Source organism: Moschus berezovskii, chromosome 5, assembly GCF_049115385.1.
Source record: "Moschus berezovskii isolate FMDL1 chromosome 5, NW_MosBer_1.0, whole genome shotgun sequence".
NCBI classification, from domain to species: domain Eukaryota; kingdom Metazoa; phylum Chordata; class Mammalia; order Artiodactyla; family Moschidae; genus Moschus; species Moschus berezovskii.
The window spans coordinates 107520506-107544603 of NC_142464.1; the positions used below are offsets into that span (position 1 = coordinate 107520506).

Genomic DNA, 24098 nt, shown 5'->3' on the forward strand with positions numbered 1-24098 from the left:
AAGTTATCAATGGAATCTGCTTTCAGACAGATGATTCTGAAATCTACAAGATTATTTTTAGCTCCGTTTGAGAAACTGAACCACAGGAAGATCAGGTAACTGGTGTGCGTTAAAGGAGAGACTCAAACCCAGGTGAGCTGTCAGCTGGACTTGCATTCTCAGCCACTGCTCCACTGGTACCAGGAGTTCAGAGGTCAACAGAGCTCAAATAATTGTTCTATTAGTTTACGTGTTGAAGCTGCATCAAATTTAGTGACTTAAAACAACACCAATTTATGATCTTACAGTTCTGGAGGTCAGTCTCACGGCGCTCAAGTCAAGGTGCCGGCAGGGTTGGGACCCTCAGGGGCTCGAGGGGATATGCTGTTCTTGTCCTTCTTGGCCTCTAAAGGTCACCCACACTTCTTGGCTTGTGAACCTGCTATTGCGTCACTCTAACCTCTTGCTTCTGTCATCACACCTTCTACTACTGACTTGACCTTCTTGCCTCCTTCTTGGAAAGACCACTGTGATTACCCTGCAGCCGCCTGGATAAGCTGGGATAATCTCCCTGCCTCAAGATCCTCCTCAATTATATCTGCAAAGCCCCCTTACCATATAAGGTGATATATTTTCTGTCTCTGGCATTAGGACATGGACATCTTTGGAGGGTTGTGTTCCGCTTACTACTGTTATAGGCACCATATGGGTTAAAACTTGTGCTTTGAGAAAAAAAAGTCACGCCTGCGGTGGAAAAGGGGGTGCTTTCTAGTAACTGCATTTGTAAAGTATCTTTTCCGTACACTTCAGTAACTACAGCTTGGTATTAAGTTTTCTTGGGCCGCCGTAACAAAAGGGTGGTTAAAAACCACATTCACTTTCTCATGTTCTGGAGGCCAGAAGTCTGAGGTCAAGGTGTTGAAGGGCTGGTTTCTGAAGCCTCCTGCTTGGCTTGCAGACGACCATCTTCTCCCCGTGCGTTCAGTCATCTCTCTGTGTTCGTGTCTCTGTGTGTCCAGATCTCCTCTGACAGGGACACCAGTCACAGAGGTTTGGGGCTTACCCCAACAACCTCATTTTCACTTACTAACCTCTTTAAAGACTTTGTCACCAAATACGGTTATGTTCTGTGTTACTGAGGGTGGGTTACGACTTTACTGTAGGAATGTTAGGGCAAAACAATTCAGCCCTTAACAGGTTTTAACATATTCCAAACTCTATCTAATGGGGGCTTTCCGGGTGGCTCATACGGTAAAGAATTTGCCTGCAATGCAGGAGACTTGGGTTTGATCCCTGGGTCGGGAAGATTCCCCTGGAGAAGACGAGTCACAGACAAGGCCAGATCATGGTGGGCTTGCCAGGTGACTAGACTTAAGTGTGTATTCAGTGACTGGGGAGGTCCTGGAGGGTTCTGAGCAAAGCAAGGACATGATCTGATAGAGGACTTAGAAAAATGATTCTGGCTCCTATGTTGAGAATATTCTGAAGGGGGCAAGGAAAGAAATAGTTATTACACTTAACCAATATACCACTATCCTATAAATTACAACCAGCTGAGATACAGAATAAACAGAAACTAAAATAGTCCCTGGTGACTGCCTGCCCATTCTAGTCCCTATGGCTGCACACAGAGGCTTTGCAAATAAATGTCAGGGTTGAAAATAACACCAGTATGTACAGGTAGAGTAGGTAAAAAAAAATTTATTTACTTACTTAAATTCTCCTAAAATATAAAAACCAGAATGGTTCCCTGAATTATAGCTTTTGGCAGTAAGTAAAGGTCAATGCAAAGAACAGTAAGCCCCAACTTTCTGTAGCAGCTTTTATTGTTTCCCCTAAAAAGAGAGTCCACTTTCCTAGAGACATTCATTTAGATAAGACATATATGAGTTTTTATTGCTAAAGTGCTAAAAATCATATAATTCCTATAACTCTAGATGAGGATTACAATAGGAAGAAAGCATTGATTTAAATACTCCAGGTCACTGCAAATCCTAAACAGTCCCTGGTTCCTGTGACAGGAGAAGAATCTGACATGTACATACTTGAACTAAAATCTAGGTCAAAATGCTCTAAAACTTCATCCACTGGTCTGTAATTCAGTAACATACTATAAGACTTATTCAAATCTAATTACGTGGTAACAAGACCTGAAAGTGTTTTGTAAAAGTTTGTTTTAAAAATCCCAGGATAAACTTAATCTGCTAATTTTCTATTCTATTTTCTAAATTTTTCTTTGCTTCATCTGTCTCCTTTGCTTTCCACAAGTTCCCAAGGACAATCCCTAAAAAAATTATTAGTCCTATTGTTCGGTTGGAGGCGAACTTTTCCCAACAGTCCTCAGGTCTGTGGATGTCCAGGGTATAAATCTAGGAGGAAAGAGCACATGCTGTGTGAGACCTCAGAATCACAGATAAACATGTCACTATGAAGAAGATAGCGTTGTAGAATTTTAAGCAATAGGAAGCCTTTAATGCACCTGAGACTATTTCCCAACGTAGGAAACAATCGACCATATCTTTCAATGGACAGCCTCTAAGCTGTCCTAAAAACCAGCACTGGACAGGTGGAGGAGCACTTGGAGATGCAACACATGCTATTTTTGGTTCTATTTAGAAAGTTCTTCCTTACACTGACTGATCTAAAGTCTGCTTCCCCCAGCTCCTACCCTCAGTTTTAGCTTTACTCTTCGGAGCAATGTTTCTCAGCAGAAGAGCAAGCTACATTTGGGCAGCACAGCTCTCCATCTAGAGATATTTAACGTGCCTGGCCCTCACTCTGTTTACATCTTAGCATTTTGTGTCTTACCTTGCCTTGGTCTCAATGCCAGTGGGACCCAAACACACGAGTGATTAGTTTGCTAACCATCAATAGATGCCCACACTTAAAAAACATGGTTGCGGTGATCAGTTTGCTTTCAGAGTAATTCAACTCAAGTCACAACCCTAAGACATTGCTCAAATTTTTCTAGACATGCATCAGAAATAATTCCAAGAAAATCAGAAGGAAAAAAATATCTAGGTTTAGGTTTATACTGTTTCTCTAAAATAATACAGCTAGCTTTTTTATATGGCATACTGGGGCAGGGAAGGGACAGTTGAATCGGTATAAACCAAGCAATTGTTTTAGGAAGTGTCTTGCTTGGTAAAACACAGAGGGCATTTTGTTTAAATGATTTTTATAATTTATGCCAAGGAAAAAAGAGGAAAAGGAGAGAAAAGGACCAAACCTGGTGAGCCAGATGGGCTCCTACAGCAGCCAGGGCAGTGTAGTAGGGCGCAGTCTGACCACTGTTCACTCCCACCAGGCTCAGTGCCCCCAGCATGGCCACACTGAAGCCACTGAGCCACTTCTTGGTGTCTTCACGGAACCGCAGTGCCGTGGACTTAAGCCCAATCAAAGCATCATCCTTCTTATCCTAACATTGGAAAGCAGTAAGAAATTGATTTTACTGAGATTTAATTCACATACCACAAAGTTCACCAGTTTGAAGTATGTAATTCAGTGCGTGTGTGCATGCTTAGTCACTTCAATCATATCTGACTCTTGGGAACCCTATGGACTATAGCCCACCTGGCTCCCCTGTCCACGGGACTCTCCAGGAAAGAGGAATGAAGTGGGTTGCCATGCCCTCCCCCAGGGCATCTTCCTGACCCAGGGATTGAACCCGCATCTCCTGCATTGGCAGGTGGGTTCTTTACCATTAGGGCCAGCTGAGAAGCCTTGTGCAAGCATCACTGACATCTAATTCCAGTAGAAATGGACTCCCGAGTGGTCCAGCGGTAAAGAACTTGCCTTCCAGTGTAGGGGATATGGGTTCAGTCCCTGGTTGGAGAACTAAGGTCCCACATGCTGCTGGGCAACGAAGACCGTGTGCTGCAATGAGCGAGCCCGTGTGCCAGAACAAAGACCCAGCACAGTGGAAAAACAAAACACAAAAACCACGCAGACACACCATGAGCTGTGAAAAACGGCCGCAACTCAGAAACGCAGCTGATCCAAGACGAATGTGCAGGCCAAATCGAAGTTAAATGTTGCTGCTAAAATGATCTTCCAGGTCTATTTCTATGCATCACTGTACTTCTACAATCCTATACTAACTTTTACTAAATTAGAAATCAAACTCAAGTCTAATTCTTCACATAGCTCTTCTTTACTTCAGAGTTCTCAAACCTCGATGATTTCCTATATATTTCAATCTTGCTAAAATCAAACATGTAGAAAAATGATCATTTGCTACCTAACCACATCCATTCATATTTCACTTCCAGCTCAGTTTATTCCTTGCTTCTCCCATCAAACCCTTCCTGTTTAAGTAGAGCTACGTCTTGATACACTCACACGTGGCACACTGGTCTCCTCTAGCAACTTGATTTGTAAGCATTTCTGTTTACTGTTGTAATCACGGTCATGTAACATTAGAGACTGCACGCAAAGTGGGCATGGAGGGAATGTACCTCAACATAATAAAGGTCATATAAGACAAATCCACAGCAAACATACTCAATGGTGAAAATCTGAAAGCTGTCCTTCCAGGATCAGAAACCAGATGAGGATACCCATTCCTGCCACTTTTATTCAACATAGTACTGGAATTCCTCGCTACAGCAGTTGAGCAAGAAAGAAAAGACACCCAAATTGGAAAGGAAGAAGTAAAACAATCACTATTTGCAGATGACATGGTTTCATATATAGAAAACCCTAAAGATGCTGCCAAAAAACTATTAGAAATTATAAATGTGTACAGTAAAGCTGCAGGGGACCAATATACAAAAATTTGCTGTGTTTCTATACACTGAGCTTGCAGAAAGAGAAATTAAGAAAATAATCTCATTTACAGTCACAACAACAAAATACCTAGGAATAAATTTAGCCATGGAGGTAAAAGACCTGTACTCTGGAGATATTGTTAAAAGAAACGAAGACACAAACAAAAAGCCAAAGCAATCTTGAGAAAAAAAGAACAAAGCTGGAGGTATCATATATTCTGATTTCAAATTATACTACAAAGCTATCATAGTCAAAATCGCATACTATTGGCAGAAAAACAACATATATAGATCACTGGAAACAGAACTGAGAGCCCAGAAATAAGTTCACCTGTACATGGACAATTAATTTACAACAAAGGAGCAAAGAACATAAAATGGAAAAAACTTTCTTTAATAAATGGTGTTGGGAAAACTAGATAGCCACGTGCAAAAGGAATGAAACTAGACCACTGTCTTATGTCATACATAAAAATTAACTCAAAATGGATTAAAGATTTGAATGTAAGACCTAAAACTCATAGAAGAAAACACAGGCAGTACACTCCTGACTGATGTCAGTCTTAGTAATATCTTTCTGGATATATCTTCTCAGGTAAGCAAAACAAAAGCAGAAACGAATAAGACTACATCAAACTAAAAAGCTTCTGCACAGCAAAGGAAACCATCAACAAAGTGAAAAGACAAACTACCAAATGGGAGAAGATATTTGCAAATCATATGTCCAGTAAGGTGTTAATATTCAAATATATAAAGAACTCAACAACAACAAAAAAACCCTAGTCAGTAAATGGGCAAACGGTCTGAACAGACATTGCCCTGAAGAGTTTTTCTAAAGAACACATACAGATGGCCAACAGGCATATGAGAAGATGTTCAGCATCATTAATCAACAGGGAAATGCAAGCCAAAACCACGAAGAGATATCACCTCATGCTTGTTAGAATGGCTATCAGAAAGACATGAAATAACAAGTGTTGACAAGGTGAGGGAGAAAGAGGAGCCCTTGGGCACTGCTGGTGGGAATATAAACAGGTGCAGTCACTGTGGAAAAACAGTATGGGGATGTCTCAAAAGTTAAGAACAGAACTACTGTATGATCCAACTATTCCACTTCTGGGTATCTACTAAAGAAAACAAAAACACTAATTCAAGAAGATGCATATGTACCCCAATGTTTATCACAGCATTATATACAAGCTAAGATATGGAAGCAACCTAAGTGCCCATCAACAGATGAATTGACAAAGATGTGTTATATACATACAATGGAATACTATTTAGCCATAAAAAATCTTGCCATTTGCAACAACATAGATGTATCTTGAGGGTATTATGCTAGATAAAATATTGTATTAAAAAGTCAGACAGAAAAAGACAAATACCATACAATTTCACTCACATGTGGAATATTAAAAAAAATAAATGAACAAACAAAACTAAACACATAGATAGATACAGAGAACAGATTAGTGGTTACCAGAGGGGAAGGGGCTATGGGCAGGGCAAAATGGATAAAGGGAGTCAAAAGTATGGAGATGGGTGGAAACTAAACTTTTGGTGGTCATGTATGGATGTGAGAGTTGGACTGTGAAGAAAGCTGATCGCCGAAGAATTGATATTTTTGAACTGTGGTGCTGGAGAAGACTCTTGAGAGTCCCTTGTACCACAAGGAGATCCAACCAGTCCATTCTAAGGGAGATCGATCCTGGGTGTTCATTGGAGGGACTGATGCTGAAGCTGGAACTGCAATACTTTGGCCACCTCATGCGACGAGTTGACTCACTGTTAAAGACTCTGATGCTGGGAAAGGTTGGGGGCGGGAGAGGAAGGGGACGACTGAGAATGAGATGGCTGGATGGCATCACCGACTCTGTGGACATGAGTTTGAGTGAGCTCTGGGAGTTGGTGATGGACAGGGAGGCCTGGCGTTCTGTGATTCATGGGGTCGCGGAGAGTCAGACACGACTGAGCGACTGAACTGAACTGAACTGAACCCTGAAGTGTATACAGAAGTCAAAATACAATGCTGTACAAATGACAGACATAACGTTATAAACCAATTACCTCAATTTTTAAAAAAAGCCTAAAGAAAAAACATTTCCTTTTAATTTGCTTCTTAAAGTTCTTAAAAGAAAAACAAAAACCAACAGTTAAACCAAAGTTACAAAAAAGGATATTTCTTTACCTGATGGGCATAGATAGTATCGTATATCAGAGTCCACATAATTCCAGAAAAATAAAGAGGAAGGCAAACAGATGGATCACAGGAGCCCTTGATAGCAGACCATCCAAGCAATGCTCCCCAGTTAAATGTCAACCCTACAATTAGTGAAACAGAAAGAGAAGAAAAGTCTAAATGTACTTTAAAACTCCACAGGGAAGGAAGGGGGCATCTGCATGTATCAAGTGCTTCCACGTATTAGGCTCTGTGTGCGCTGTTTTCTCACATTTCTTTCTTAAATCCTCCCAAGGGTCTATGGTAGTTATTAGCAACACTTTACAAAACAGGAAAACAGAACCAGAAAGGTTAATTAAAAATTACACTGCTAACGGAGAGAATAATATCCCACGATAAATAGGGGGTTTCGTGGGAAGAACATGTGTCCTACCTAGTATGACGCCTGGCACAACCAATAAATAGTAGATGCCTTAGGGTTTGCACTCGGACCTGTCTGAATCAAACTCCTGTGTCCTTTCCTTATTGCTGTATTTCCCCCTCAAGTTACAAAGAGTACAGACAGAAACAATGATTCCTTACACTCTCTCTAAGGACTATAAACAAACATCCATATGGGGACAACTCCTAAATATCTCTGTGTCAGCCTAATCACTTCTCTCAGCTTCAGATCAGATACTGAACTACCTGCTAGATATCTCCAACCTGCAAGTCCCTCAGGCACGCTGACACACATGCTCTGTGAGACCACAGAGGCACTTCATCAGCTGAGGAAGAGGGATTCTAAGTGGAAACAGGTTAACGTAGGAGGAAAAAAAAAGGATATCTGAGAAAAGACGTCTGGGACTCATTGAGTCTGAGGTACCCGAGGGACTTGCTCCTTCAAGACGGTGAATGTGTTTCAGTCATTTTTATTTTTCTAGCACTTGGTATGATTCCTGACACAGAGTAAAAGTTAGGGTTTCAATAAGTACTTAAAGTAAATATACTAGCTTTCTTAATACTCTTCAAGATTATTCTAGGAACAGAATAAAAAATCTAGGAAGTTATTTTTGTAATACATTTTGACTTACGTACGTATCTTCCTCTTTCTACCAACAAATATTTGTTGATAACTATGATGCGCCAAGTGCCATGTTAGATGCGGCACCATCCACATATAAAGAATACTGTATCTTCTAGGCATTTACAGTTTACTAACAGGGAAACAGGGCAGGCTCTCAGTATCCTCCTGTCGAACTGCTGTTGAAATGAGTAAGTGCCACATGACAGTGCTATGAGAGAGACTGGCTAAGTCTAAGGAAGGCTTCACAGAGAGAGAGGAAGCTCTCACAAACCGTGACCCTTGTTCTCAGGACACTGCATCTTCAGGACGGGTAGGCTCGAGGCAGCTAATTTTTTTCTTCATGACATACCCAGATTTTTAAGAACATTTCAGGAAATAATGATGATGACGTTAGTAAACATCCAAGATTTTTTTAGCCAACAAAAGCAGCTCATTGCCCTCTTTTATAATATGAAAATCTATTCCTGGTTTGGAAAATTTCATGACTGACCCGACATTTTATCTCTGTCGCATTATACACACATGTGTACGACATTATATATAAAAGCATAGCTTGAGGATATTAAAGGAGACACTTATGTAGTTATTTCAAGCTCACCCAAGGCTAACTGAGGCCAGTATGTAATTCGTTTCATTAGCGGGTATGTGATGACAAGAAGTAGGGATGATGCTCCAAGAGCTATACTGAAATCAAGAAAAAAAATATTAAAAAGATTAGTGTTGCCACCTCTTAAAAATCACTAAAAGATAACAATAGTAATACTAATTAGGAAATGATTTATCTTAAATTACACCTTTTTATTTGGTAAAATTTTCTTCCTAGACCTTGATTCCTGAACTTTAATTACTATAAAGGATGATTAGAAAACACTAGAAGTGCTATACATAGGGAGCCCAGCTCAGTGCTCTGTGATGACCTAGAGGGGTGCAATGAGGGATGGGGGGTGAGAGGGAGGTTCGAGAGAGGGTATCTATGGCTGATTCATAGATACCCATAGAGAGGGTATCTATGTACTTATGGCTGATTCACATTTATGGCAGAAACTAACACAACATTGTAACGCAATTATCCTCCAATCAAAAATAACTTACAAGAAAATACCTTCAGTGTTATAAACAACCAAACAAAATAAGAATAGCTAACACATATATTCGGAGAAGGAAATGGCACCCCACTCCAGTACTCTTGCCTGAAAATCCCATGGACAGAGGAGCCTGGTAGGCTACAGTCCATGGGGTCACAAAGAGTTGGACACGACTAAGAGACTTCACTACTCTAACTGCTCTACATATGTTAAGTCGTAATAATCTTCACTACAACCCTAAGAGATGGGCAGTTTTTTCCTACTTGGTTGACTGTTTTTTTTTTTTTGGCAGAGGGAAAAACTAAAGCACAAAGAGAAAGTAATTTGCCATGTGTCGTAACAGCTAGTCAGCAGCAGGGCTGGACTCAGGCCTAAGGCATCTGGCCCCAGTACCCAACACGATATTCCCCATATGCTACTGCCTGTCTAAATTTCACTTTAAAACATCAAGACAGCAGGTAAACTGAGAAGTCCTAACAAAGAATGGGAGTCCAAATACCCCTCCCTGTATGCACGACAAGGCATTATTTCTCTGGAAGATAAGGTCACAAAGCACCTAGGAGAGGAGGAGGACATCAGATGTTCTCAGGATGCTCACAGCTCACCTGGCATCACCCCTCCAGGAATAACCTTTCAAAGTGTTATCACTCGACTGATAAGATATGCTGTAAGTCTAGTCTCCAAATGCTTAGCTGAGCTCCTCCTCTTTTCTGTCTTACTGAAGCACTATGTAGTAAGCAGCCATCTGACACACAAAAGTTTAATTCTGTCTCTGTTTAAGAGGTTCACAAATGAGTCCTTTTTTCTTCTGTCGCTGATTAGGAATATGACTCTGGGAAAGACCTTTTCTGCAAAGTGAGTACAATCATTCCTGCCTCTCTTGCCCCTACCACTTCAGAGACACTACACGGATAGGAAAAATCATACACACACTCCCATGCATGCACCTAGAAAACCTAGGAAAGTGCCTTGAGCCCTTCAGGGAACACACAGTGTAAGTCCTGGAGGTGGTGCAGGATAAATGAAATTGCTGATCTCATCATTCCTTTGGCCGAAAGCACTCCTGACTTTATACAATATGCGGTGATTTACTTAGATTGTTAACTTTACAGATGCTTGATTAGGTAATAAACAACTTTGTGATTCAGGTATTTCAATTCTATCTTATATCTACTTCTGTACCAAACGAGAGATTTTATGCACGATTATGAAAAACACATTTACTGTACCTGTAGTAATTCAGACACAGAAGAACGCCCAGGGCCAAGGTCAGCTGTCCCCCAAGAAAAACAAAGGACTGAAAAGTTGAAATGTCTCCAGCAGCTATGGGGCGACTTGCTGTTCTTGTAACCTTAACACAGGAAACAGATCCCTTAGTGTCGAGAAACAGCTCAATTATTTACTTAAACACTGAGTTAAGAGACTGGCCCATGACACCCACTAAGACAGATACATGAATAAGAAGTGAACACTGGAAGTAGTGCCAAGAATCAAAGTTCCTATTTAAAACTCTGAAAAGAACTAAAAAGTCCCACCATTCATTCCTCTTTCTGTCACCCATCCCCATCTACAAACAAAACAAAGCCACTTCCCGATCTAACTATTTAGCTAACCAGCTTACCAAGTATATGCGCCATTTCCACAGAGTAACGAGGGACAAAAATAACGGGACTGTCAGGAAAGAAAACTGCAGAGCATGTCAGATAAGGATGCTATCATGTGAGTATGGGAAGCACTGCAATCAGATGTCAGATATGAAGAAAGAAGACAGATTATCTGAGTCTGAAAGTGGGAATGGGACTTCCATGGTGGTCCAGAGGCTAAGACTTCAAATTTCCAATGCAGGGAGCCAGGGTTTGAAACCCTGTGATTATTCTAAACTCAACCACAAACAAACAGCATAACCAAAATTTTCAGCACTGCTGGAAGTTGAGAACTCAGGATCTGGTACCAGAGAGCCTAGCATTTGAATCCAATTCCATCATTTATTGGCTCTGTGAATTCTGGCAAATTACTTGACCTCCCTCAGGTTTAGGTTACTTACTTACTAAACGAAAAAAAGAGAGGGAGAGGTAATAATAGCACCTACCTCACAGTGCAATGTCTGATGCCATAAATATTAACTATAATTAATATAACGTATTTCTGCATGACTTATATCAAGGGTTTAGCAAACTACGGCCTGTGAGCCAAATTCAGCCTTCTGTTTTTATATGGCACTATGAGCTAATAATGGCTTTTACTTTTTTAGTGATTGAAAGTAAATCAGAGAAAGAGTATTGTGCCACATGCAAGTAGGCTGAAATCCAAATTTCAGTGTCCACAGATAAAATTTCATTGAATCAGTGACACGCCCATGTTCTTACATACTGTGTGTCTGCTTCATGCTGCGACAGAATGCAGTAGTTACAACAAGACTACACAGCCCACAAAGCCAAAATATTCACTCTCTGGTCCTTTATAGAAACACTGCGCTGACCAGATGTAGAGCATGCCTCGCTGTGCAATGAAACAGTTCGTCAGAAACTGTCACGTTTCATCTTGGTTAGTGCCAGAACTGAATATTTTATCCGTGATTTGGTTCTTGTAGTTTAAAGTGGAAGTAATATTTATGTTCTTATATTTGACTTAGGATATTATGCCTATTCCTGCCAGTATTTGAGTGTTACAGTAGGCTACTTAATCTAAGAGTTATATACACATCGCACTGTTGAATCCTTATAACGACTGTTTTTAGCCACTTGAAGTTCTTGCCATGTCTAAGTTTTGGGAAACTGAGACAGAGAGGCTCAGTAACTTCCCAAGGTCACAGACATGAAGGTGGCAGTCCAGTCAGTCCAGTCCCACCAAGCACGGTACTAATCACAAGATTACACTGCCCCTTCAGTATGAGGGAAACTGCCCCTGGCTAAACCTGAGAGCTGAAAATAAAGCACCCATCAAAAGACTAAAAATGATGTAACATGATAATCAAAAAACACATTCTATGTGCTTTTTATGAAACTAGAATGCTCACAGCTGACAAAACCAAATCATTGACACCTGTGCACTGAGATTTTTGGACATAATGTTTATCACATGACTAGCAGACTACACTGGAGAAGGCAATGGCACCCCACTCCAGTACTCTTGCCTGGAGAATCCCATGGATGGGGGAGCCTGGTGGGCTGCAGTCCATGGGGTCGCTAAGAGTCGGACACGACTGAGCGACTTCACTTTCACTTTTCACTTTCATGCACTGGAGAAGAAAATGGCAGCCCACTCCAGTGTTCTTGCCTGGAGAATCCCAGGGATCGGGGAGCCTGGTGGGCTGCCATCTATGGGGTTGCACAGAGTCGGACATGACTGAAACTACTTAGCAGCAGCAGCAGACTACATACCTTATCAACAAAACACATTTAGCCCATATAACCTGATAGCAATTCACTTATCATTTAATGTATCAGCAATTTACTTAGTCATCTACTATATTAACCAAGTGGAGAAGGAAATGGCAACCCACTGCAGTATTCTTGACTGGAGAACTCCATGGACAGAGGAGCCTGGCGAGCTACAGTCTATAGGGTCGCAAAGGATCAGATACGACTGAGTGACTAACACATACACACATATTAAGCAAAACCTTCAGCCATAAACATATACTTAAGGATATACAGCCTTTAAGAAACTGTAAGGTAAGCATTACAATTTGACCAAGCTTTTTATCCCACTCCCTCAAAGAGATGCTCATAACATTTTAAAATTCATGTTAGCAAAACCACAGCTATAAAACACTCACTTAAGTGCTCTGCTGTATGTCAACACAGACTCTGGATTCTTCTAATCAGTGAAAAATGGCATGGGGGAGATGTACGATATCTAATCAGTTCCCTTTTATCTAGGGAGAAAAAAAATCATTTAAGAGAAAACTAAAATGGCTCCATTTTGTTAATTTTAGAAGTAGAAAAAGTTGGTTGGTTTGATTATGTTATTTTAAATTAAATTTTTAATTAAATTTTTGGAAATAATCTGTGGATTAATATGCAATTTAAAAAAAATCTCTGTATTTTAAGAAATATAGAAACCCTGTGTATCCATTATCCAGTTTCCTCCAAGGGGAACATTCTACAAAACTTTACAATATCACTATCAGGAAACTGACACCAAGTTGCTCTAAATGTGTTCAATAATTATTCTGAAGGGATATACACTAGAAGCCTCGTTCATATGGTTATAGAATGAAAAATCGACCAGGATGTGCAAACCCCAAATCAAGAAAATATGCATCGCTTGGCACGGATCAAGGCATCCCAACTGGGTCAGCGAGACACAGAAATGCCTTTACTGTGAGTCACGTGACTCTCTGCCACTGTCCTACCCTCCAGCCACACACACAAACCCACAGTTGCAGCCATCAAGCATCACAGACTTTAGCTCACAGCCATGCCTCTGGATCTGCTATTCCCTCTGCCTAGGGTGACCTTCACCTTCCAGCCCAGCCTTTATTTTTGGAATCTTATTCTGTCATAGTTTAAAGGTCACCTTACCCTACCTGAAAAAGTTCTCTCTAACCCCGTCCATGATGCTAAGGTGTAGAAGGTGGTCTTCAGTAAGTTTCTTAATGGACACCATCTCTTGATAGCTAATAGTACTAAACTGAAGTCAGCAATGTTATCTTTCATCCACACAATCCCAGAATCTGTCACTGTGTCTCATTCACAGTAGGTGTTTGATAAATGTTGTTGTATTAAAAAATATACTAATGTGAACTAAATATCATTATAGGTGTGCTTTACTTAAGAAAAACTCAGACTTACAGGAAAGGCAAACCCTAGAAGATTATTCACTTTATGTGTTATATGATTATTTACTTTACATAATTCATCCTGGATTTCTTACAAATTGAATATTTACTTGATTATTTACTCAAGCATTTAATGAGCTTGTACTTGTTATAGTATGGCAGTTGGAATAAAAGGCAAACAAAACGGACCTTTCCCTTGGGAAAATAAATATAATGTATCAAGTTTTAAATGAAGTTTTCTCTCGGGGCTTGGGGAAGGTGGATAAGGAAGACTGGCATTTTCTATCCTTTCTATTTTTTGTACTGAGTGTTTCAGAGTAAGCATGTATTGTTTTTTCTAAGGAGAAAAAAAAGATGAAATTATATTCTGCAAATGCTAGTAGGGCTGCCTTGGTTCATTTAAATTAAGGTTTGATTTACACAGGAATAGCTTTGGTCCCAAAAGTTCTCAAAGGAAAGGCTGACAGTTCTTCCAGACACCTACGGGTTCAGGATGGAATTTTCACTTTCACTTCCAATATCCTTACTCTGGCCTTTCAAGTTTGCATTCATGTTGTAAAAAGGAAGTGCACACGGCCCCCACAGCTGCTCCTGGGTTAAGAAAGGCAGCTCTCTGCACTTTACAACACCAGCTATTAAGAGGATAACCGGCACTTGTTATTTCAGCGAGGACACCAAGTGATCCTGCCTCTTTACGTGGCATTCAAAAGGCAGGCCACGGTCTTACTCTGCAGAACCGAGAAGGGCCCCTCTGTGCCTTTCTGGGATGAATCTACCTTTTTATCATAGTCCTGGTCCCACATGTCGTTAATAGTACAGCCGGCTCCCCGCATCAGAACAGCTCCAGTGCCAAACAGAGACAACATGTACCAGTCTGGGAGACACCCTGGGTCCGCTGCCAGGCCGATGCTCCACGTGCATGGCAGATACAGCAGCCAGGTTCCTGAGCGAAAAGAGAGACAACAAGGTACAGATTCAGGTTAGTCAGCTGCTTTCACTTGCTTGAATGTGGCATCCAAAAGAAGTGAGGAACACAAAGTCAAAACCACATGACAAAAATGGGAAAATAAACTTGAAACTCATGTCAGAGTGACATATTCTCCCTAATATGTAGGGTTCCCAGAAACTGGAGAGACATCAACAGCCCAACTGAAAAATACGGGACAAAAAACATAATGGAAAATGCAAATGGCTTTTATACCAATGAAAAGATACTCAACCTGATAAACACACATCAACATTACATTGAGATAATATTTTTCACCTATCAGGTTGACAAAAACCAAAGTCTGACATACTCCGGGGATCTGGATACTCATGTATTCTGATGAGGTTACCAATGATCTTATGGAGGACAAGCTGAGAATTTTTACTATATATGTGTGTGTGTACATGTATATATAGGCACAGGCATCCACACATTAAACAAATATATACATTTGAATGCATGTTCATAAACTATGCCAGGAAGGACACATTAGAAACTGATACTAACAGTTGCTTTCAGGGAAGAGAACTGGTACGGAAAAAGGAGTCAAAGAACTTGGTTTTCACTTTACATACACCCTTGTACCTTTTGAATCATGTCTTATGCATTATTATATGCATGTATTACCTGCTCAAAAAAGTGAATAAAACTTTATTTATTGTTGTTAATACAATAATAATAAAATGACTTGGGGAGAGAGGGATTAACCTACTTTTTTTTTTTTTTTATAAATTATTTTGCTAGAACACTACATGCACAAATGTGAGCAGTTCTGGTACTCAGCTCTTAAACTAGATGAAATTAAGCTAAAGTCAAGGAGACTATAGGGATGGAGATTTCACACATGAACTTTAGTAGATATCCTATTTTCAAAAGAACAGATATCCTATTTTCAAAAGAAAATCTTTCAATGACTGTTTGTATATAGTGCCTATTAGATAAGTTTGTGAAGAGAAACTCAAAAGCCTCTTGATGAAAGTGAAAGAAGAGAGTGAAAAGGTTGGCTTGAAGCTCAACATTTAGAAAACAAAGATCATGGCATCTGGTCCCATCACTTCATGGGAAATAGATGGGGAAACAGTGGAAAGAGTGTCAGACTTTATTTTTTTGGGCTCCAAAATCACTGTGGATCTGATTGCAGCCATGAAATTAAAAGACGCTTACTCCTTGGTAGGAAAGTTATGACCAACCTAGATAGTATATTAAAAAGCAGAGACATTACTTTGCCAACCAAGGTCCGTCTAGTCAAGGCTACGGTTTTTCCAGTGGTCATGTATGGATGTGAGAGTTGGACTGTGAAGAAGGCTGATCGCCGAAGAATGGATGTTTTTGAACTGTGGTGCTGGAGAAGACTCTTGAGAGTCCCTTGGACTGCAAGGAGATCCAATCAGTCCATCCTAAAGGAGGTCAATCCTGGGTGTCCACTGGAGGGACTGATGCTAAAGCTGAAACTGCAATACTTTGGCCACCTCATACGAAGAGTTGACTCACTGGAAAAGACTCTGATGCTGGGAAGGACTGTGGGTGGGAGAGAAGGGGATGACAGAGAATGAGATGGCTGGTTGGCATCACCGACTCGATGGACATGAGTTTGAGTGAACTCCAGGAGTTGGTGATGGACAGGGAGGCCTGGCGTGCTGTGATTCATGGGGTCACAAAGAGTCGGACACGACTGAGCGACTGAACTGAACTCAACTGAAGCTTTCCTTTCCTACTGAGAAATATAAGAGTACAACAACCCCCCCCCCCAAATCCCTCAAATCTGTCCCTCTGGCATGAGGATTAATTTAGGCTGATTACCTTTAAGAAACAGAAGATTGAGGAAGTTTTCTTGTTATAGAATAGTGCTATCATCAGATAACTGCAAAAAATATGGGCTAGGTGTGATGTGGGAAACTTGGTAGGACCTGGAGACCAGAGATAATTGTTTATTAAACATTTGCTTTTCTATCTCCAGTGAATTATCTTCCTCCCCACCCCTTTGAGGTTCCAAATCACTACCTGCAATATCCTGCCATGTCTTTAGCTAAAGATGGTATTTAAGATGAGGATATTTTGACCATTTTGGTGAGTTGCTCACTCTTCTTGGGTCTCTCTCCAGCATTCATACAATTAAACTTTTGTTTGATTATCTCCTATTAATCTGTCTCATGTCAACTTAATTCTTAGAAGGGTGGAGGATAAGTTCTTCCTCCTCAAAAAGTGAAATAGGCCATGTGGCTAAAGAAATCAGATACTGCACGAAAATGGTCAGATGACAAAGTCATTAGGATAATGTTTAAGCTTCATTAAATTTAAGCTTTATTCATCTGCAAATATTTATAAAGCGCATGCTTTGTACCGGAGATGTTCCCGGAATTGAGAATACAATGGTGACTAAGACAGAGATGGTTTCTGCCTACAGCTTGTAAATCAAAAGGGAGAAACCCAGTTAAGCAAACAATAAAATAGACCAATTCAACAAGAGGGCAAGTACAGGATCCTACAAAGGCATAAAACAGTGCCACCCAAGTTAACTGGGGATGGAGCAGGGAAAAATCAGGTAAGCCTTTCCAAAAGGGGTTTAAACACACACTGCAGAAAAGGCAAGGCAAGGAGAGGCTAAAACACCGGAAGGACCAGCCTAGGGCTGAATTTAGCTTGTCTTGGACAGACTCACACTCAGTGTGGCCCATCTCAAACAGTAACAACAGTAACGTTCCGTAAATGTTGGTGCAGTGTCAGGCAGTGCTCTTGATGCTCTCTCTATGCAAACTCATTTAATCGTCAAAGGCACCCTTATAAAGTAGGCACTATTATTACTCCCACTTACAGATGAGGGAACAGACGCACGGAGAGGTTAAGTAATACACAGTGGGTTTCAGCACTTCCCTTTTCCTGCACCTACCAGTAGAGTTCAGAGGGACGGGAGTGGCTAGCTGAACCTGTTCTGATAGAAAAGAAAGGCCACTACTTCACAGGCATTTTCCTGATGCAATAAGAACTGACGGTTTCACTTAAAAAAGAATTCTAAAGACAAAGATGCGTAACCACCTATAGCATTTCATGTTGGTGTCAAGATTTCCTTGGCCGTAAGTCTGTGTTGTAGGTTCCGCATGCACTGATGGGAAGCTGTAGGGTACTCCCACAGAGGAGGAAGGTTTCTGTAATGAAGGTTCTAGTGTCTGCTCCTAGCAAGTGATATCAGACACTCAAGTATATTAAATTTGAACGCTCAGTCTTTCTTATCTACAAAAGAGGGGTAAGAATACCTACCTCTTAGAGTTGTTACGACAATGCTAATGACAGTGATAATGAAAAACAATTACAAATTCAGTGTGTACTTGCGACAGGTGCTGTCATGTAATACTTTTGATTCTCACAATAAACATATGCAGGAGGCTATTATACTTACTTAACAAACACAGACACTGAAGCATTGAGAAAGTAACTTGCCCAAGGCCACACAGACAAACCTAGCCAAACCTGAAAGTGAAAGAGTTAGTCGCTCAGTCGTGTCTGACTCTCTGTGACTCCATGGACAGTAGCCCACCAAGCCTCTCTGTCCATGGAATTCTCCAGGCAAGAATATTAGAGTGGGTTGCCATTCCCTTCTCCAGGAGAATCTATCTGACCCAGGGACTGAACCCAGGTCTCCTGCGCTACAAGCAGATTCCTTACCTTCTGAGCCCCTAGGCAGCATATTAAAAAGCAGAGACAACACTTTGCTGACATAGGTCCGTAGAGTCAAAGCTATGGTTTTCCCAGTAGTCATTTACAGGTGTGAGAGTTGGACCATAAGGAAGGCTGAGCACTGAAGAACTGAAGCTTTCAAACTGTGGTGCTGGAGAAGACTCTTGAGAGTCTCCTGGATTGCAAGGATATCAAACCAGTTAATCCTAAAGGAAATCAACCTTGAATATTCATTGGAAGGACTGATGCTGAAGCTGAAGCTCCAATGCTTTGGTCACCTGATGTGAAGAGCCCAATCACTGGAAAAGATTCTGATGCTGGGAAAGATTAAAGGCAAAGGGAGAAGGGGGCGGCAGAGGATGAGACGGTTAGATAGCATCAGGAACTCAATGGACATGAATTTGAGAAAACTCTGGCAGACAGTGAAGGACAGGGAGTCTGGTGACCTGCAGCCCACGGGGTCATAAATAGTCCAACACAACTGAGTGACTGAACAACAACACAGACGAAACACGGCAGAATTCAACGTGGCTGGAATTCAAATGTAGACAGTCTGCCTCCAGACTATCACTCTGGATATCTAGAGCTCTGCACACCATGCATTATTTGTTTTCCCTTTTGCTCTGCTGACACTTAGCAACATGCTTTTGTCTTCCCTATGACACTTCAGCGACTGATTATCAACATGGTATTTTCACTCTGCTCTCTCCCATGAAGAAAGATAGTGAGGATACAGATAGGTTTTAGAAAGATACAGTCATTACAGAAAAAGTAAAAACTCTCTGCACAACAATGTGAATGTACTTAGTCCCATTGAACTCTACAGTTAAATATGATTAAAATAGTATGATTTATGTCATGTGACTTTTACCACAATAAAATTAAAAAAAGAAAAAGTAAAAACCCTCTGGGAAATTACAAATAAATTAAGCAAGCATTCTGAAAGGTGATGAGTGGACCAGAGAGCGTGTATAAACTGTCTAGGGCTTCCCTGGTGGTTCAGAGGTTAACGCATCTGCCTCCAGTGCGGGAGACCCGGGTTCGATCCCTGGGTCAGGAAGATCCCCTGGAGAAGGAAATGGTAACCCACTCCAGTATTCTTGCCTGGAGAATCCCATGGATGGAGAAGCCTGGTAGGCTACAGTCCCCAGGGTCGCAAAGAGTCGGACACGACTGAGCGACTGAACATAACAGAACAGAAGATTCATGTACTAATAGTATCTTCAAGACAACACCAACAGCCATAAATGCAGTAAAACCAATTATACCACCAATTTAATGGAAAGAGCGCCACCTGCTGAAACTTTCTGAAATAATGCAGTCTGTGACATGGTTGTAGGAAGTTGCAATCCTTTCTGAAAAACAGTGAAATCCACTTTTTAACAAGAGCAAACTTCAGTAAATTAAAACATCACACATAGGGGCTTCCCTGGTGACTCAATGGTAAAGAACCCACCTACTAACACAGGAGACATGGGTTCGATCCCTAATCCAGGAAGACCCCACATGCCACAGAGCAACTAAGCCCGTGCGCCCCAACTACTGATCCTGTGCTCCAGAGCCCGAGAACCCCCACTACTGAGCCCATGAGCCGCAACTACTTTAGTCCATGGGCCTAGAGCCTATGCTCTGCAACAAGAGAAGCCAGCACAATGAGAAGCCCACGCACCGCAACTAGAGAGAGGAGCCCCTGCTCGCTGCAACTAGAGAAAAACCATGCAGCAACCAAGACCCAGCACGGTCAAAAATAAATAAATAAAACTATAAAGCCATATACATAATACCCACAAAAGAAGAATTTAAGTAAAGAAAAATCAAATCTGGACTTCTACTACTGTCAATTTATTATTCCTGGCATACAGCAGGGGCTCAAAAAAATGCTTGCTGAATGAATTCTAATAGGACTAAGAGTGCCCAGGCTGGGCTAGTGGTAAAAACCTGCCTGCCAATGCAGGAGACATAAGAGACCTGGGTTCGACTCCTGAGTCGGGAAGATCCCCTGCAGAGGGGCATGGCAACCCACTCCAGTATTCTTGCCTGAAGAACCCCATGGACAGAGGAGCCTGGCGGGCAACGGTCTACAGGTTTGAAAAAAGTCAAGACATGACTGAAGCGACTTAGCACACAGCACAGTACTGAGACTGTTAATAGGCTGTCTGAAAAGTCCTACAGTCATCTTATTTAGAACCAAAGCAAGCACGAAGGTATCCTCCTAACATAGTTAACACTACTTACCCCGTCTTTTCCAATTCCAATTTCTCAAGCAATGTGCATTTCTTGTATCAAGCACTGTTCTAAGGACTTGACACTTATTAACAAATTCTCATGAAAACTTTACAAAGTCAGTATTCTTAGTATCCTCATTTTACAGATGAGACATGAAGGCCCAGAGGGGTAAAGTAACTTACCAGAGGTAGTAGGTCTCTCAAGTGAGCAGAGTGAAGATTCAAAGAAGTCTGGCTCTAGAGTTTTACTCATATATAAAGTCTTTACAGACTCTAATTATGTGGTCCAGCCTCTAAAGGAGAAGCCAGAGATTTATGGAAATGGGACTTAGAGCAGTTGCTGATATTAGATGCCCATAAACCTACACTACGGCTCTGTGACAGAGATCCCAACAACAGAATAACAACGATTAGGCTTCAGGTTAGAATTAGGCTTAAAGTTTTATGCCTATCAACTTGAATCTGGCCCCAAAATGCCATGGGTCATGATAACAGGACTGTGCCTATCATTTAATTGACTTTTATACTTTAACTTCTGATTGTTATAAATTCTTAGTGCTCTGATCTCAAATTGGTAGTGCAGAAATCTAGAATACCAAAAACAAGGCCTAAATTGGGGGTCTTAGTTGAGCAAAGGTGGAGGGACTACATCTAAACATTTGAATGTATTTGCCATCCACTGCAATGGTACATGCCGTCAGCCAGATTACCTGGAGTTCAGCCTCCACCCCACCCTCCCCTCTGTCCATTCTTATTCCGTTCAGCTCTTACCCAGCCTTGATGCCCACTATTTTCTGTGCTCAACTGGGGTTCCAGATGAGCTTATATCCTTAGTGTACCAACATTCTACCCTTAAGTCTTTGCAAAAATAATTCTCCCACCAGTGAGGAACTCTTTCCTCCTCTGCAAAATCTACCTGTCCTTTGCGGCAGGGGTCCCCAGTCTCTGGGATCTAATGCCTAATGACCTGAGGTGAAGCTGATGTCATAATAATAGAAATAAAGTGCACAATAAGTGTGATGCACTTGAAAACTGAAGCGAAAGTGAAAGTTAATCAGTTGTGTCTACCTCTTTGCGACCCCACGGACTAAACAGTCCACGGAATTCTCCAGGCCAGAATACTGGAGTTGGTAGCCCTTCCCTTCTCCAGAGGATCTTCCCAATCCAGGGATCAAACCCAGATCCCCACATTGCAGCTGGATTCTTTACCAGCTGAGCCACCAGGGAAGTCCAAAACGCACTTTGACTCATCCCCAAACCATGCCACTCCCCCCAACCCCCAACATTGGGAAAAAGTGTCTTTCTCGAAACCAGTCCTTGATGGCAAAAATGTTGGGGACCACTGCTTTGAGGTACACTTTCTTCTCAACTTTTTCCAGCAATGAAGATTCACAATAATTACTCTTTTCCTGCTGTACTTACTATCTGTATCATTTATATTTGATCCCATACTTTCCCAACTCACCCAATACTTTATATTTTTTTTTAACCAGATTGGGAGTTTTTTGAAAGGACAAAGTTGCCACAGCTCTTTCTATCCCTAAGGCTAGGCGATGCAGTAGGACTTCAATCTTTCAATATTACTGCCAGGCTCTTCTAGACACTATAAATAAAAGTCCCATATAAGTGGAGTTTATGATGTATTGGAGGGGATTCCCTGGTAGCTCAGATGGTAAAAGCGTCTTCCAACTCCGGGAGTTGGTGATGGACAGGGAGGCCTGGCGTGCTGTGATTCATGGGGTCGCAAAGAGTCGGACAGGACTGAGCGACTGAACTGAACAATGCGGAGACCCGGGTTCGATTCCTGGGTCGGGAATATCCCCTGGAGAAGGAAATGGCAACCCACTCCAGTACTCCTGCCTGGAAAATCCCATGGACCGAGGAGCCTGGTAGGCTACAGTCCATGGGGTCACAAAGAGTCGGACACGACTGAGCGACTTCACTTCACCCTGTATTGGAAAAGTGTATCAACCAATAAATGCACTGGAGAAGGAAATGGCAACCCACTCCCGTGTTCTTGCCTGGAGAATCCCAGGGACGGGGAAGCCTGGTGGGCTTCCGTCTATGGGGTCACACAGAGTCGGACACGACTGAAGTGACTTAGCAGCAGCAGCAGCAGCGGCGAAGGTTATGAAGAAAAATGAGAGATAAAGAGATAGAGACTGCAGTGAAAGGTGAATACGTTACACAGAAAAGTCAAGGAAATCCTCCCTTAGGAGGCGACCATGAGCTGGTAAGTAGTACTCGAGTGCAATGCCTGCAGCATTCGAATGAATTATATCTTGTGCTACAAACAGTGCCAGGGCAAAGAGCTAAGAAACTCGGCATCATCCGGTCTGACTCTCCAAAGAGCCTCGGTTTCCTCTGCATTTGCTTTGGGGTCCTTGCAGCATTATGGGAAAGATGCAACATAATGAATGTGGAAGTGCTTGCACACTGTAAATCTGCGCAAATGCAGGGATGCGGGCACGGAATTTCCGCTCGATTCACAACTTACAAACACGGTCTGTAGAATGAGCGGAGTTTCTGCGCCGCTCAGGTGCTCAGGATTCAGGGAGGGGTGACAGCCGGCCGGGCACTTCGGAGATCGCCCTGTTCGGGTTTCTCGAGAGTAACGAACACCTGGAGGCCAAGCCGCGGCTTTCGGGCTTCATTTCCAGGACGCCCGCAGCCCCCGGACCGCCGCGCCCGACCGCACTCACCTATGGGCTTGTCCAACCGCATGAGGCGCAGGTAGGGCTGCAGAGGGCGGGGCGCCGAGTTCACCACCGCGGCTGCCGACAGGCTCAGCGGACGCCCGCCCGGCCCGCGCCCGGCCGAGGGCTGCCAGCCCGCCGCGTGGAGCCCGCTGGCCGCCTGCACCAGGGCCAGGGAGCGGCCGCGCGCGCCCCACAGCCACGCCTGCGCCCCAGCCCGTAGGCCCCGCGCGAGGCCCGCGCCGCCGGCGCCCAGCATGGCGCTCGGCAGACGCTGGACCCGCAAGGGCCTGACGTCATCCCGAGCGTCGGGTCAGCCGGAGGGTGCGCGGTGACGTCAGCGGGATGACCGTCCGCGCCGGTCCGGCCCCCCGGCCCAGTGGCCCGATCCTCTCGAGTAACGTGAAATGGCAAGTGTCGCGTCACCTAGCGCTGTGAAGGAGTTCCTCAGGGAAAGGAATTCCTGGTATCAAAATACGTAGCGGCTGTTATAGGGAAAAGTCAAATAAAATAAAAACCACCTGAGAAAAACCTACTGAAGCCCAATACTGATTTGCAGTACAAACTGTTTCCTTTTTAAAGCTAAAAGGTTACCAAACGGCCTAAAGCCCAGAATGTAAACTAAAGCCATATTCAGGGTTAAGGGACGTTCATTG

General features: G+C 42.3%; 1 protein-coding gene across 1 annotated transcript; it reads right to left on the reverse strand.

Moving 5' to 3' along the window:
• Positions 1 to 1787: 1787 nt before the first annotated feature.
• Positions 1788 to 23746, reverse strand: COQ2 (coenzyme Q2, polyprenyltransferase). The gene is made up of 7 exons (XM_088836438.1): positions 23449 to 23746; positions 14638 to 14804; positions 10308 to 10429; positions 8592 to 8677; positions 6937 to 7070; positions 3209 to 3397; positions 1788 to 2348 (listed from the first exon to the last, which is right to left on the reverse strand). Exons 1-7 carry the CDS (start codon positions 23699 to 23701, stop codon positions 2184 to 2186), a joined length of 1116 nt encoding a protein of 371 aa, XP_088692564.1. The 5' UTR covers positions 23702 to 23746; the 3' UTR covers positions 1788 to 2183.
• Positions 23747 to 24098: the final 352 nt, after the last annotated feature.